Source organism: Coturnix japonica, chromosome 9 (assembly GCF_001577835.2).
Source record: "Coturnix japonica isolate 7356 chromosome 9, Coturnix japonica 2.1, whole genome shotgun sequence".
NCBI classification, from domain to species: domain Eukaryota; kingdom Metazoa; phylum Chordata; class Aves; order Galliformes; family Phasianidae; genus Coturnix; species Coturnix japonica.
The window spans coordinates 7,797,189-7,812,884 of NC_029524.1; the positions used below are offsets into that span (position 1 = coordinate 7,797,189).

Genomic DNA, 15,696 nt, shown 5'->3' on the forward strand with positions numbered 1-15,696 from the left:
ATTGAATTGAGAAAACTGACCAACTGTGTCCAGCTGGGTTCTGAATGCGTCTTTTGCACATTTTTTTCTTATTTCCATGCAATTCCTGCATCACCAACCTCTCTGAATGCTCGTAGCAGTCTTGTGATACAGTTCCATCTTGCATTTACATTGGAATAGTAGCTTTACTATATTCCTCTAACTACCAGCTGTACTGCACTCTTTCTTTAGGTACTTTTTGTTTCCCCAAGAGGCAGCTCCACCTAGCAGTTTCCTGAGTCTGTCCAAGTCAATCATTTTCTGCTCTCATTCTTTCTTCTCCTGTAATAGAAATGCTCTTAATAGGAATTATTTTAGTGAGAGAATCTCTTTGCATGTATTCATCTTCATACTAACAGGGGAAGAGCTTGTATAAGTTTCATTTCAATTCTGCAGAGCACCACTGAGGAGAAAACCTTTCCTTACCTGGGAATCCTGGGAATCCCCTTTCTCCAGGGGTGCCTGGAATGGAAATACCAGGCCATCCAGGTTCACCTCTCTCTCCTTTCGGTCCAGGCTCCCCTGAGTATCCTGGGCTCCCTGTTTCACTTTGACCTTTATAGGAAAAGAGTTATGTATGTAAAGCCTATGGTGAGTACAAATACAGATGTGCAGAACAAAAACACCAGCTGCAGATGTTCCTCTTTGCAAGGATTTCCTAGCACTGTTTTTCTGGTTTTCTCTTGGCCAAGCTCAAGTTTTGTTGAATCTTGTTCATCTATTTCAAATAAAGTAATATTTGCTTTATGGCTCTTCTTCAGGATTTACTTTATATAGCATCATTATTACCTATAATTTGAAATATAAATAGGTTAAAGAGTCCTAAATTTTAGTTTTCTCTCAGTATAAGGCTGTAATCTTTAGATAGGTGGTAACCATCTTCTCATCTTTTTTTTTTTTTTTTTTTTTAATAGAGATTAATGGAATGTGTGAAATCTTGGTTCCTCTGAGGTTCTTGCTGCAACTCCCACTGACTTCAATGGGGCTGCAATTTTGTAAGTGTCATTATTTTGTTAGTTTACTTTCTATATCTTAAAAAAAATCTGCAAATTTTGGCTCTACTTGGAGTCATCTGCACTGAACACTTTTATCATATAAACGACTTTGAAAACTTCCAAAAATCTGAGTAATGCAAGTTGTAATGTTTCCCTCACAAATGACTGCAGGTGTGTCATTAGGCACACTTCATTCTTTTTGCAAGTTCTTGACCCTTAATGATTACTTCTGGGGAAGGCAAATGTCAAAAAGATGTGCATCATCTCTCATATGTTCAGTTACATAAGAATGTATTTTCTGTTCTATGTGGCTGTTTCCATTCTTTACCTGGAGATCCTGCAGAACCTTTTTGACCTTTTAGTCCATCCAAGCCATCCAGTCCAGGCTGTCCAGGAAGACCTAAAGAGGTGTTGTAGGAATGAGGGGGTACCACAGCAATTAAAAGTTATGTATTTGTTGTTGACATGTTCTGGACCAAAGCAGGACATTTCCCAAGTTTGATTCCTACTGGCAAGTGAAGAGATCACGTCTCACCTCAGTGCAGTCATCATTGAAAGGAAAGAGTGAAAAACCTGAAAATAGCACCCATAATAGTTTCATATCAAAGCAATCAGAAAACATACACTTTTATCCTATTTCTATACTGCAGCTAGCAGCATGAAACTCAGTGTGAGCTAATTCACTCTATACTGAATCTCATTGTCACTAGAGTACTACTGCTACCTGTGATTAAGTAGTTCAAAGTTAGGTGTCACATCACCACGTAACTGTAATATCCAGGAGATATAATATGCAGGCCTACCTAAACTGACTGTAAAACTGGAGCTTCTTTACATCTTCTTTCCAAACAGAAGTGCAATTTAACCTTGCTGCATGAAAAAGAAGCAAAATTTTCACCTGTCTTATTTTTTTTCCCAGTGCTGCAGATTCTACATAGGAAATCATGCTGCTTTGTACTATGCAAAAGGTCTTCAAGCCCAACAGCACAAAGTCTTTGAAAACAGAACTTATACATCTGTACTTAAGGTCTGTGTTGATATGCGATAGTATTCAGCATCTTTGTTGCTATCAGGGTTAACTAGACAAATGGATCACAAGCTGATTATTTGTACTATTTGAAAATATTTCTTTCCATTATGATCAGAGGTTTTTTGAAAATTGATAAAAGCACAGTGAGTAAAAACACAGACAACATTTTGATCTTTTTATTTCACTATTGTTGACCTAATTTGAGATCATTAATTTCTTGCAGGGGAAGGTAAAAATATCTCCACATCATCAGCATTTTATAGTTTCCTAAGTTGCATATATGAAGTTGCAAATAGGAAAACCTATCAAATACAAACTGCAGACTTGTTTTACAAAGCCATGCTGTCTCAACCTTAAACCATGAATAGCTGTATGTGCACTTCATATTTTTTAATTCATGGTTCGGTGAAAACAGGCACTTGGATAAAAGGTCAAAAACTTGAAATTCTATTTTGCACAAACTGTTATGAAAGCCAATCAAGTTATTTGCCTGTATTATTGCAAGTCCTGTAGAACTGAATAAAAAAGTCTGATTAAAAGTCCTTTCTCATCCTGATTACTGTAGCATTGTTTCTTGAGAAATGAATGTATCATGTCATAATGCTCCTATCCAGGAAAAAATAGAATTCCAAACTGTACTACTATTTAAACCTGGAACTATCACAGATTAGAAAATACAGAGTGAAATCAATTGTATTCTTAAAGTTTCTCACTTAAAAATGCTGAATGCTGTTTAAAACTAGAAGGAGGAAGTAGGGGGATCCTATCAGTTGGATATTCACCTGAGAAATAAGAGTGCAATATTTAGGCCTGTTAGTTATGCTAAGGATGCACCTGATGACAGGAACCGATTAGACAATGGTTTTCAAAGACTTTAGCAAGGAACAGAATTGGGATACTTATCCTTCCAGAGCAGGACAGCCTAGAGTAGATATTAGTCTTCAAGTAATTGGACAATACTGTTAGAATTCCTGTTAGTTTTCCACCTTTCTGATTCACCTCCCTACAAGGTAGGACTCTCTATCAATTTTCAGTGGCATCTGTTGTTTTTCCACAACTCTGAACTATCTTTTTCTGTCTGCTTTTCCCTGTCTAGCCACTTCCTGGCTTAGAGGATGGAGGTTCTGTTTCAGTTCCTGTGTCTGATCCCAGCATATCCCACAGCACACATTATCTGCTGTATGAATCATAGAATTTATTGTTTTACTATAGACACACAAATGGAATTATTTTAAAATTTCTAAGACAGTCAAATGTTTCGGGGACAATTCACCACAGGAACAGCATCAGGAATGCCCTTCATCTAATAGTTCACCTGCCAGATGTGAACATCCTTAGTTCAAATAGGTCACCAGGGTTCTTAAACACACCATAAATAATATATTCCTACAGCTTTGTTCTCAGAAAAAAAAAAAAAAAAAGGTGAATTATTTTTGTTAAACTTGAACAAAGTTGTGGGGAAAAAAACAATGACAAAACAAGTAAATGGCCAGCAGCAAACACCAGTCTGGAAAAATTTAAATCCAGAAAGTTTAAAAACCTGCAAAACATGGGAAATGTAATGCACTTTTCATTATGGGATACTACTAATCCTATCTGTAAGTACCTTCTGTGCCCTTAATCCACTGCTCTTTAACTTTTCATGAAATTTTAACTTTCAGCCCTGTCTTCTGTAGCCCGCTTTTATCTCGAGGATGTTCCCATTTTCAAATTGATGAGCTAATTGTATGCCAATCTGGGGAATTTAATTTAAAACAATTATGAACTACTAACGACTTTTGGAACCCAGGCCACCATTTAAATTTTTTTTTATCTTTAGCTTTATTCAGTCAGGATTGATGGCTTGGCTTACTTGCCTTCCAGGGAATTTCTCACACCTTTGCCAACAATCCATTATAATATCAGCACTTGTATTTCTAGCTTTTTGGATTGCTGTAGTTGCACACTTCTAGGTGCAGCTGAATTGGCTGACCTATGCATGAACCACCACTTCTGCATTTTACAGCCCAAATCAACTTTTACTCACACAAGTAATTCTGCTCATGTTCTTAATATTGCTTGTTTTGTGGAGGATTACTCACACAAGTAATGCTTGCCATACTGAACCCTTAACCTGTAAAACTATGTCTGTAATAAGGAAAATGTTGTTACGCTTTGGTAGAAGCCCTTTAACTAAATTTTTTAATCTAAAAGCTCTTCAGGCACAAGACAATTAATATAAATGAGAGACAATTACACTAACAAGGCTGTGTCCTTAACAGTGAACAGCCAATTAACTATTTCACTTCTAATAATACCCATGTTAATAAAAATAGCATATGATCTATATTTTCTAGTTGAATACTTATTTTTATTCAGTTTTCATTACCGAGTATAATTTCTATGGTGTTTTTGACTTTAATGACAATATATGGGATTCTAAGGCAGGCAACTTGGTGTCTAATTGATTTCTATTTGGAACAAAACTTTCCTCCCCAGCTTGTGTTAATTTATGTTTCCTCTGCAGGACTTGGTATAACTTCAGTACAAGAGAAAACTGTCTGAGCTCTTATGGCAGGAAGAGTCCATCCATTATTAAGAAGTTTTCAGAAGTACAGCTTTTTTCTCTCTCAATTTAGACATCGCCACGATTGCAGATTTCTGCCTTATAGAATATATGGTTTGCAACAATTAAATGCTCCACTGCAGATTAAGCATTAGCAAGAAATCTGTCCCAACAGTTCAAATGAGCTCTGTTCTGCAAAGAATCAAAAATTTCCATTTTTCACTTAATTTTCCAGTATTTCAAAGGAAACCTCCTCAATATCTTAGTCTGAATTTGTGGTGAATCTGTTGCCTTTAGTCATTTGTCAGTCTCATGTTATTTTTGTGTATCTATATAAGCATCACTAATGTTCTTCTTGCTCTGAAATGGGTTATGAACTAAACTATTACAGAGTGCAGAAAACTTGCAAAGTTGATTATCTTTCTTTATAATGTATTAATGTAATTCATAACTTCAATATTATGATTTTCTATCCTCAGAATGACATATTGGTCTCCCACAGAAAAAACTGTATAGGTTCAATCTAGATCTAATGATCATTGTAAAAAGTGTAACATAGGATTTGAGGAAAAACTCTTCTATGAAAAATAAAAAATGTATGTAAAAAAAACAACAAAAAAAAACCTCGAACAGTTTTTAGAAAATCAAAAGAAAACTAAATTATCTTATAATTACACTTCCATGTGGACAAAACTGTCCACAACAGTTTGCTGTTTTTGTTAGAGTAACAGTGGCACTCCATGGTGAAAAGGTAGAACACAACTGAAGCAAAAGCAGAGTACCTGAACTACTGCAAACTCCTTTTTCTTTCATTAACTCCCACTATCAGTTACATCAGCAGAGCCAGAATCCGTTTCTATTTTCTTCCTTATTCATTTTAATTTTCAGTCCAATTTTGTGAGGTTACATCTGTTATTTCTTAGAGGTCCACAAAACTGGCTTAATTTTTTTTAGTTGTTTAGGGGAATACAGAATCAAACATGCTTGCATCAGAACTTTCCATTTTCAGTGCTAAAAGAGTAGCAACATATGTTCCTGTCCTACAACCAGTAGAACTGCTCTGTATGCTATTTACCTTTTCTGCCTTGTGATCCAGTTAATCCTTGCAGCCCTGGAGGTCCCATAATTCCATGTTTCCCTTTTTCTCCAGGTTCTCCTGGCAATCCCAGAGGACCTGCAGCTCCTGAAGAAAAAAAAAAATAAATCTACAAATGACTACAAAGTCATTAAATGCAGATTTTTTTGCCTTACACTATTCAGCACACAACATTGTTCACAGGTACCTGAAAACATGCGGGAATATCTGAAGAACTGATGGATCTTTCTCTCAGGCTCTGAGCAAACTCTACAGGTACTGCCTGACATACTTAAAGAGCCTTCAGTGCAAACTTTCATACCACTTATAGTCTTTTCCACAGAGCTTCCTCTTTAGCTGTGCTTTATTGATCCCTACCTCTTTTGAGCTCTTACATCATGTCTTTTTTTACAAAAAACAAAAACAAAAAACAACAAAACAACAACAAAACAAAAGCATTGGCTTTACCTGGAAATCCAGGTATTCCTGGGTATCCTGGCTCGCCCTTGGATCCAGGGATTCCAGGTTGTCCTGGGATACCTGGTGAGCCTTTTTCACCTGGGAATCCACAGAATCCTTAAAAAAGGAAATAAAATTCTAAGCATTTGGTAAGATTTTTTCTGGAACAGAAAAGCATTTTCTCCTATTGTATAAGATCCTTGCATCTCTTTAGCAGCAATGAGTTATGTAGATTTCTCTGATATCCAAAAGAGTAGAAATGGTGAGTAAGAAGCAGACAAGTATTCTCGAAGGTTTCAGGATATTCACCAGTGTTGTACTAGACCATGCAATGCCAGGCTATACCTCTTATGTTTGTCATAGCTCTGCTACTTATTGTGGTGCCTCTCCATTCTCCAGGCTTAACTGTGAAAAATACAGCTGAGATCATATAGAAAGCAGGGCTCTCCCTCCACTAGCAAAGCCTACAAAAGTTTCTCATGTTCATTTTTTTTCTTTTTTTTTTTTTTTTTTTTTTTTTTTTAAATCAGAAAGAAGTTACCTGGTAATCCTAGATCTCCAGGAGACCCTTTTCGACCTTGTGTACCAAGCAGGAGAGTTGGATCACCTCTCTTTCCTGTTAAGGTACAGTGAATTACATGTGGTACAAATATCATTTTCATCCATGAAAACAAAGCTGAACAGTTTTGTAAAATCAGATCATATACTCATATATTATCTATATGTTATTATTAGTTATGATTATTAGTTGTAACTATAAAAGGGAATGAGAGAACACAATGAAAAATGCTCTGGCATCATCTGACAGCTCACTCTATCTTGAAGTACAAACTCATTTTTATTTAATAACTGCTGCCAATGTTCAAGTAAATTTCCCACAATGGGAAGGGGAAAAAAAAAAAAGAGAACTTTTCCAATACTGGCAGCATATACTGAATATGAAAGATGCTGTGTAATTTCCCTATAATACTTTATTAAAAACAAAGAGCTCCTTACATGTATTTGTGAAGACTTGCATAATCAATGTAGCATGGGTCCATTTATTCAAAATACCATTTAGGGGGTCTTTAAGCTAGCACAGTTTCTTCTGTGCTGACATTCCCATATAATAGTTAATAATTCCTAGCAATTCTGTAATATCTGTACAGATTGGGTGTTTTTTTTGGGGGGGGAGGTAGAGGGAAGGAGGAGGAATAAGTGACATAGAAGTAACTGTGAATCCCACTGTACTATTTAAAACACGTATCTGTCTAATGACAAATAGTTGCATTTTGTCTTATTTGATTTGACTACTATTAAAGATATGTTTTTACTTGTGTTTTTTTGAAACTCTATGAAACTTGACATAGATTTATCTTCTAAATTAATGAACTATCTTATAATGAACAAGCTGTTAAAGAAGTAACGTATTGAAATGCAAGTTTTGCCTTACAAGCATGTCAGACTTCTCTCTAATGATATTTATGTTTGAATTATGTTCACTTTTGTCATCTTCTCCTGTTTCTATTAATTCCTTTCCATATATCAAAGCATATATATCATAACAATGTTGGTTTTTTTTGTTTGTTTTGTTTTCAAAAGTGTATTTGTATCAATGCATTACCTTTAGGTCCTTTGGGGCCTGGCAGTCCTGGGTTTCCAGGCATTCCTGGTAAGCCAACATCACCCTGATTTTTATTTTTTTTAGAGCAAACAAAAAGAAGTTTGTTGTATGATACATGTAGTAAAAATCATCTGTAAGAACATTTAGTTCATTTACCCTGGTAAACAGATTGGGAATCAATATGAACAGCAAAACTGTAACTTAAGCCCAACAGAAAAGCATGCTGTCTTCATTACATGTCTAACGCTGACCATTAACACTTTAAAAAAACTCTATATTAGATTTACTAACAATTTTGAAACTATTTATGCTAATGCTTGCCTTTGCTTTAACATCTTAAATTCCCCACTGGTGGTTTGAGTAATTTAATTTAAAAGGTATTACAATGTACACCAAATATTATTGTACTTTACCCCCAATTTACTATAAACATTAACCAGAAATCTGTTGTGATGTAAAAATCAAAATATAAGGATTCATTTATTTTTCATTTTAAATAATCAGCAAAACTGATTCTCTCTTCAAAGAAATATAATAAAGGACAAATCAAGCAAACATATGTCCTTCTACCAAAAAGCAACTTGTCCTTCTACCAAAAAGCAACTTCAAGTACAATATGAGTATCCATACATACAATATGAGTATCCATCCAATATCCACAGTATCCATGTTGTATTTCTTGGAGTTGGGAGAGATGTACCTACAGTCCAGGACTGTCACTTCACTGTCACTTCAATTTACCTGGTCACCTGGTAGTCCTTTGAAACCTGTAACTCCTTTAGAGCCCTTTGGTCCTGGGAAACCACGTGATCCTGGAAATCCCATCAGACCAATGTCACCATGGTCACCTGGAAGTCCTGGGGCACCGTTGTTCCCTGGAAATCCTGGGGCACCTCTGAAACCTGTATTTCCTTTTTCACCTGAAGTTAATTGCAGAATAAGATAATGACAAATATAGTAAAACCATATTTTGAATATGGCTACGCCTTCACACTTCGTAGATAGCCTTAGTAACTGCTCAAAGAAACTAGCCTGCTAGGTTCAGAATCTAATTCTGTGATTCTGTGATCTATAAAAACGGTAAGGTAGCTGGATACTACTGCAACTATAAATCCAAACCTAAGAAAAGCATCAGCCATTTATATCATGTAAGATGTATGTTTGTGTGCACAGCTTTATTTTATGAACTTACCTATTTCACCTCTAAATCCATTCTCACCAGGAAACCCTGGCTCCCCCTTTTGTCCTTTCTCAAGCCGAATGTTAATGCTGCCATCATCTCCTGGAAGCCCTCTTTCACCTTTGAACCAAACATATGTAATGTAAGTAAATCCTTTCGTGTTACAGGTCCTAAAAATTAATTTTAGAAAAGTCTTCTCTACTACTGAAAGCCTTTGAATACTAACACAGATTCCAGTTACTTGAGAGGCGAGCTGCTAACACAGTTCATTTTCTTTTGCTTGCTTTTTAGTTAAATCAGTAGAAAAACAGCTCATGTTAAATCAGAATTATTTCCTGCTTGCCTGGAATAAGGAAGCTGGCCAATGTACTGCCTACCCTACAATGTACTGTCTGTGACCAAGTACACTTTGGAGATTATTATTCTTTCTCCTGTATTCATATGCAGATTGTATGACAGAAAATTTGAAAAATGTAAAGTTCCAGATATGTACAAGAGAAAATTCAAGGCTTGTTTGTATGAGTTATCTTTATATATCATTTGATTTACTGTTATAAATAAATTTTTATGACATTATTTTTTCTCCAGTCAGTTTTTATTCATTCATAATAGAGAAAAGTGGAGTTTGTATCTCTGAGAACAAGTTAAAAAACACTTATAAAAACAGAAAGTATAAATCTATACCAAACATGGTCTTAACATATACTAATCATAGTAGTAACAAAATTACAGAATGAAGCAGATTTTTACAAACCTTTCATTCCCATATCACCACATTCTCCACTAGGCCCAGGTGGACCCATGTTTCCTTCTTCTCCTTTTACACCAGAGTTTCCCACTGGGCCTTGTGTTCCTGGGAGTCCAGGAAATCCTTGTGGTCCTTGAATCCCTTTGCTTCCTGGTAATATTAAATGCTTTATTTACATACACAGTCTGCTATAGTGTTGCTGTCACTTTCTGATGAAGAGTATAAAGCAAAGGGTAGGAGGTTTACAAGGATTCTTTAGGAAATCAGCAAAGCTAGAGAGCCAATAATTGGAGGATAGCTTTGTGCCAAGATCAAACTTGTCAGGAAATCTAAATTGCCTTGAAACAAACACATTCCCCTCCCCAGCCACCACCTCCTTACTCAGAATACTTATACTGTCTACTTGAGAAGATAACCCTCAAGATAACTGATACTGCAAGTTGGACTTTTTAGCTTTTTTTAAACTTTTCTTTTAATATCCTGTGACATCTAACCTTAAGTCTAATTTTACCTTATAACCTTCACTCATCTAACTAGGTTAGTCTTGCCTTATTGCACTCTGAATTCTGGACTGAGTATTTTTCTGTGAATGGTAAACAACATTTTGATTTAAGATGAATGTAAATGTAATTGTTATTTTCATACCAAAGTAGTTTTCAGGGTTTTTTGGCACAATTTCTTGCATTTTCATAAGGACTAGACATAATGTGAAACTACTTATTCACTCACTTATAAGAATATGTTCTAGATACTGATGCAGTCTGGGACTGTATTCTGTAAAGGAGATAGTCTGCATGTAACAAAAAGTATACTGTTCTCATTATGATGTATTTTGCAACAAACTATCAAAAATAGTAGATTATACACCAAAATATGTCTGTACTGAATAAGAAACAAGGTGCTACAATGCATCAAAGTGTACCTTTTTGCTCCTTTCTTTTTATTTTAATAGAAAGAACAAAGGGTGCTATTGTTACTGCCTCTACCTTGCTGCAGGGTCTTATTCTAGAAGTTGGAAAGGGAAGAGGATGTAAAGTATCTCATATCTTTGAAAGCAGTTGAAATAGCTTCCCAAACAAGAAAAGTTATGGATGAAGTGATGTACAGGATGTTTAACATACCTGTTTGACCAGGGAAGCCAGGTTGTCCTCTGTTGCCTGGAAGTCCTGGAAGTCCTCGGGACCCTGGAGGACCCGGGGGGCCCTGTGAGCCAGGAGAGCCCTTGAGACCTTTGATTCCAGGTGGCCCAGCTAGGCCCCTGTCTCCCTTCTGACCTTTAAAGCCTGGTAAGCCTGTGAAGAAAATATTTACTCTATAAGCATAAATGCAGTGAAAGAATTCAGCAATTGTATTTTAAAAGTATAATGCTGGGGTATAAATTTGAAATCATTAAACATGGTAAAATGAATTGGAAACTTTGCTGGAGTCACGCCTCTGTCTAAATTTTCACTTGTAATATTTTCTTACTCTTTTTTAGTAAGAGACAGACAGCAAGAAGCTCACTGTAAAAAATCTCAACTGTATTTTGAGAATCCCAAGATCCCTAAGTACTTTTGACACACATATACTGGCTCACCTTAACTAGTGCTTCAGCTTAAGAGTAAGGAAGAGAAAATGATCTCAGCAATGCTAGGAGTTCAGCTAAGCTACTCAGGACAACAGAATAAAAAACAATTAACTTTTCCTTTTATTATTTGACAGTGAAAACATTAATATTTGGCCAGTTAAGGTATTTATTAAAGTTAAAAGTACTTACGGGAAAGAAAGTAAAGTAGAGAAAAATCTGAGATGAACATTAAACACTCCTTGAATTATAGGAAATGTACAAAATTATATACACACCCAGTAATGAGTATACAAAATAAAGTATTTGTCATGCCAGTCATAAAAATCATGTTGTTAAATCCACTAGAACTGATGTGCAAATCATACAGATGTGAGGCAACCTGATGAATGTCAAATACCTTGAGAACCTGGCAGGCCTATGACACCTCTGAGTCCTGGTGGCCCTGGTAATCTTGTGTCACATGGTGGACCAGGGGTGCCTGGACAGCCTGGTGCTCCTGTATCACCTTCTGGGCCTCTAAAACCTTTCGCACCTGGAAATCCTGGGGTCCCAGGGTACCCTGAATACAAAAAAACAACAACACTAGAAAGTCTTTCAATTCCGTGACTTGTTATCCATTAGAATTTTGAACTTTAATGTTGAGATTCTATGTTGTTATTGGAATTTCTTACTTATCCTATAGCTTTTGCATGGTTTGTGAAAACTGATGTTTATCTGCAATTTAGATTTGGCTGCTGCAGAGAACTTCTTTTTTAAGAATAAATACTAATTCAGCTCTCACCTACAGGTGAGTGGGGCCCTTATGTTGCAAAAGCAATCTGTTTCTGATGTGTAGCACTGGAATGAAGGGAGCTCACTGGCATGCAGCAACAACACAGTTCTACTGGTGTTCCCTACACAGAAAAGATCTGTTTCTCTGTGGAGGGTCAGACAAAAAGAGGGACCTATAAATGCAAACAGGAACATCTGCTATAAAGTAGGAAGGCAGTGGCACTGTGGAGACACTTGCAGCAACAAGCAAAACTAGATACTGGGGATTATTTTGGGCAAAGAAGATCACCTCTTGTTTTCTCTCTCTCCTTCAGTGTTTCCCACCTTTAGCCAATCTTTTTGGATTTAAGAAAGCAAACTGAGGCAGGGACTATCTCTGTGTCTGTGGAGCACAGCAGGAAACTCTAAGCACAGATGGCCCATAGCCAGCTAGCGACAGTAGTAACAACTACTAATGCAGGTAAGAATAAGGTTATCAGTGCTGACCTTACACAGTCTTTTATCTTTGAACACATGGAAATGCTTCACAAAAACTGTTTCATACCTTGAAACCCAGGAATGCCTGGATCACCCCTTGCTCCTTGTGCACCAGCTGGTCCTGGCAGTCCCCTGTTGCCTGGGATTCCTGGAGGGCCATATGTAGTATCACCTTGAACACCCTTCTGGCCATCTATCCCAGGTGGACCTGGAGCGCCATTTTTACCATCAATGGTAGATCCTCTTTCACCTTCTTCACCAGGATCACCAGCTGTGCCTCGGAAGCCTGTTGGTATGATTTTTAAATTCAGATGGGGCATAAGTAGTACGGTTGTTTTTTTTTCATCCAACACTCTGGAATATTATAAATCATATTTAACCGGAATTACATTATCACTTTGCAAGAAAAAGTAATATTATATAGTAAATGTCAGATTTCTCATTTACTGCTAATAATACATGAGGGATGATGGAAGTAACTATTCCTGTGGGAAGGGACCATGCTTTTCTCTAGGGCAGCATCTATCTTCTGTACTGTCACTCTTGTCAAGATCAATTCCTTTGATGTAAGGGCACTAGTTAGTCTCAGTTTTCTATGAAAATTTATATACACCAAAATCATTTCTTCCCTGTACACTGAACTTTAGGTTGCTGCAGTACTTGCTGGAGGAAAGGGTGGACATTGGTAAATATTCCTCTTCTACTAGCTTTAGTTGAAATATATTTCTGTTTTACACAGTACTCGCTCTACCCTGTCTGTAGGCATTACAGCTTGACCATCAAGTATCCTGAACTGAGAAAAGTAAAATCACCTTCTGGTCCAGGGATTCCTGCTCCTGGCCTGCCTTGCTGGCCTTTTGGCCCATCAAAGCCACTTCGTCCAGGAAGACCAGGTAGTCCTTTTAAACCCTTTGGCCCTGGAAACAGAAAGAAAAGATGTAAAAGTCCAATAGGTCTCTAAAATTTGTAACCTAAGGGAAAAATATTTTGTCTTTATCTCATGGTAAAGTATGTACTTTGGAAACAAGAAGACATCTAAACTTTTCAAGGAAGACTTGCCAAACAAATTGCAAGAAAATCTATGGCTGCTGTTTTTCCAAATGGATTTGTACCATATTTATATTAACAACAAACTTCAAATCACCAGAGTAACTTCTGTAGGAAAAGAAACAAATATAATATCTTAAATCTACAGGACATCAACCTAGTGAATTACAGTTGTCAATGTAAATTCTTCTGTGCTATATACGTCTTCTGGAATGGTGCAGTTGAACTCAATACACTAATCTCTGTTGTTTCATCACATTTCATATGTGCAATTAGTTACCATTCACAATACTCATGTCAAGGAGCTGTGTAATACCATGTTGAAGTGACATCTTGAAAATCCAGTATCCCTATTTGTTTTGATAATGATTTTCTGTGGTGACTCAAATGCTTTAGAGTTGACCAAAAGCAACATTTACCAGTTCCTGGATGAGTTATTTGAATTTAAATTAAGTTGAACAAGCAAAGTCATGAGTATTCAGTTTTTAGGGCTCAAGTGCAACATGTTCTGAATAATATCGTCTTCGAAATAACAGTCTCGAGGCATATTTTTGCCTGGTATACATTTTTATCCTGTTATCCATATGAGGATATTCCAGGTCTTATTGAGTCTTCCCCTTGTTTATTCAGTAGCCTCTCTCATGTCTTTTAAGTGAACCAGGACAGAGTTTCAAACTACCTTCATTTCATTCCTATGAAAACAGTCTGGATATTTTCTGATCATGTAAACTGGAGCTTTCCAGCTCTTGGTTGTAATAGATAACCATATACCTGTACATGTGCAGTTTAACATTTTGAGACATGTATCTGCTGAAAAACAAGAATGCTTAGTGTATCTCTGTAGGATAGCTTCTTTGTTTTTTAATTACAAACTCCACTTTTAATTAAAAACTCCAGTTCAACTAAAAATAGAATTACTTCATCTGTAAACATACCTTGAACACCTTTAAAACCTGGGGGACCTGGGTTTCCAGGGTATGGTGATGTAATACAGACAGAGTCACCTGAAGCAAGAGGGAGAAAGAAAATGGCCTATTTGATTTTAGAATAAATGCAGTCTGGACATTTCTGTGGAGCTAACCAACCAAGTGAGCAAAAGTAAAGAGAGAGGTCATTTTTATGTACACAGTTACTGCCATATATTTTAAGTTATGACGTAGAATCTTAATGCATTTCTCTCATCACTTATTTTGTATAGAATATTGTTACTGATTCTAATCATTGCAACACAGTTGTAGTCTGTAAACAGATTTGTTTTTTCATTTTTGTGTTGGCAGAAAGTTTTCTTTACAAAAGCATCTGTTGTAAGAAAAAAATATATTTTCATCTCAATTCTGTATATGTTTTTGATTTATACATTCTGATATCAGTGAAGACTTTTTTTCTTTGGTAGGGAATAAACAGACAGACCATGTCTTAAGTATGAATTATCTTTTCTTGTTCCTTTAGCAAAAAGCATGGCCCTGTAAATCCTTATAAATAGGAGTATTCTTCATTCCAGAAACTAATTCCCCTGGTAGCGTAAAGTAGCACACAGCAGGATCAAGGTCCCTTTAGATTCAAATTTTCACCAGTACTTGCTGCTAGGTGCTGACAGTGTTTGACTACTGAGCCTACCAAAACTGATTTAGCTGTAAATGACAAACACTACATACAATGCATTTTAAACTGTAGTGGATGGTACTAAACATGCATTTAGTTATTTAGCTCTTAATGGAAATATTAAGATTACCTTTCTGACCCTTTGGACCAGGCAGCCCAATGTTACCATCATCACCGAAGTCTCCAGGGGTACCTCTGACTCCTGGAGGGCCAGGAAACCCCAAACCAGGCAATCCCATTGGTCCTTTTATTCCAGGGAGTCCTGGAACTCCAGGAAATCCTTTATCACCTGGTATTGGTACTCCAGAATCGCCCTAAAAGAAAGCAGCTGTTGACAAGAAATAGCATGGCCCAACTCTTTTCCTCTCTTTGATTATCTAAAGCCACAAGTAGAAAATAATCTGCAGAAAACACTGTTCTACAGTCAAGAAACAACATGGGAGACATAATTAATTTCAATAATGAAAAACAACAGGTACAGAAAGTACTTCTTCCTAATCCCATGATACTGATCCAGTATATGCATCAGATATATCTAGAAGTAATAAAATAAGCAGTGGTACTTAGAAATAATTTTCT

General features: G+C 36.4%; 1 protein-coding gene across 1 annotated transcript in view; it reads right to left on the reverse strand.

The window, feature by feature from the left end:
* Window positions 1-15,696, reverse strand: part of COL4A4 (collagen type IV alpha 4 chain) — a 61,922-nt gene that overhangs the window by 10,468 nt on the left and 35,758 nt on the right. Inside the window, exons 25-39 of the mRNA XM_015871390.2 lie at window positions 15,248-15,431; window positions 14,451-14,519; window positions 13,281-13,385; window positions 12,536-12,754; window positions 11,618-11,779; window positions 10,775-10,945; window positions 9,660-9,803; window positions 8,918-9,025; window positions 8,467-8,645; window positions 7,726-7,789; window positions 6,664-6,738; window positions 6,132-6,239; window positions 5,664-5,771; window positions 1,342-1,413; window positions 445-573 (exon numbers count right to left, since the gene is read on the reverse strand). Coding sequence (XP_015726876.1) covers window positions 445-573; window positions 1,342-1,413; window positions 5,664-5,771; window positions 6,132-6,239; window positions 6,664-6,738; window positions 7,726-7,789; window positions 8,467-8,645; window positions 8,918-9,025; window positions 9,660-9,803; window positions 10,775-10,945; window positions 11,618-11,779; window positions 12,536-12,754; window positions 13,281-13,385; window positions 14,451-14,519; window positions 15,248-15,431 — 1,897 coding nt within the window. The remainder of the gene's footprint in view (window positions 1-444; window positions 574-1,341; window positions 1,414-5,663; window positions 5,772-6,131; window positions 6,240-6,663; window positions 6,739-7,725; window positions 7,790-8,466; window positions 8,646-8,917; window positions 9,026-9,659; window positions 9,804-10,774; window positions 10,946-11,617; window positions 11,780-12,535; window positions 12,755-13,280; window positions 13,386-14,450; window positions 14,520-15,247; window positions 15,432-15,696) is intronic.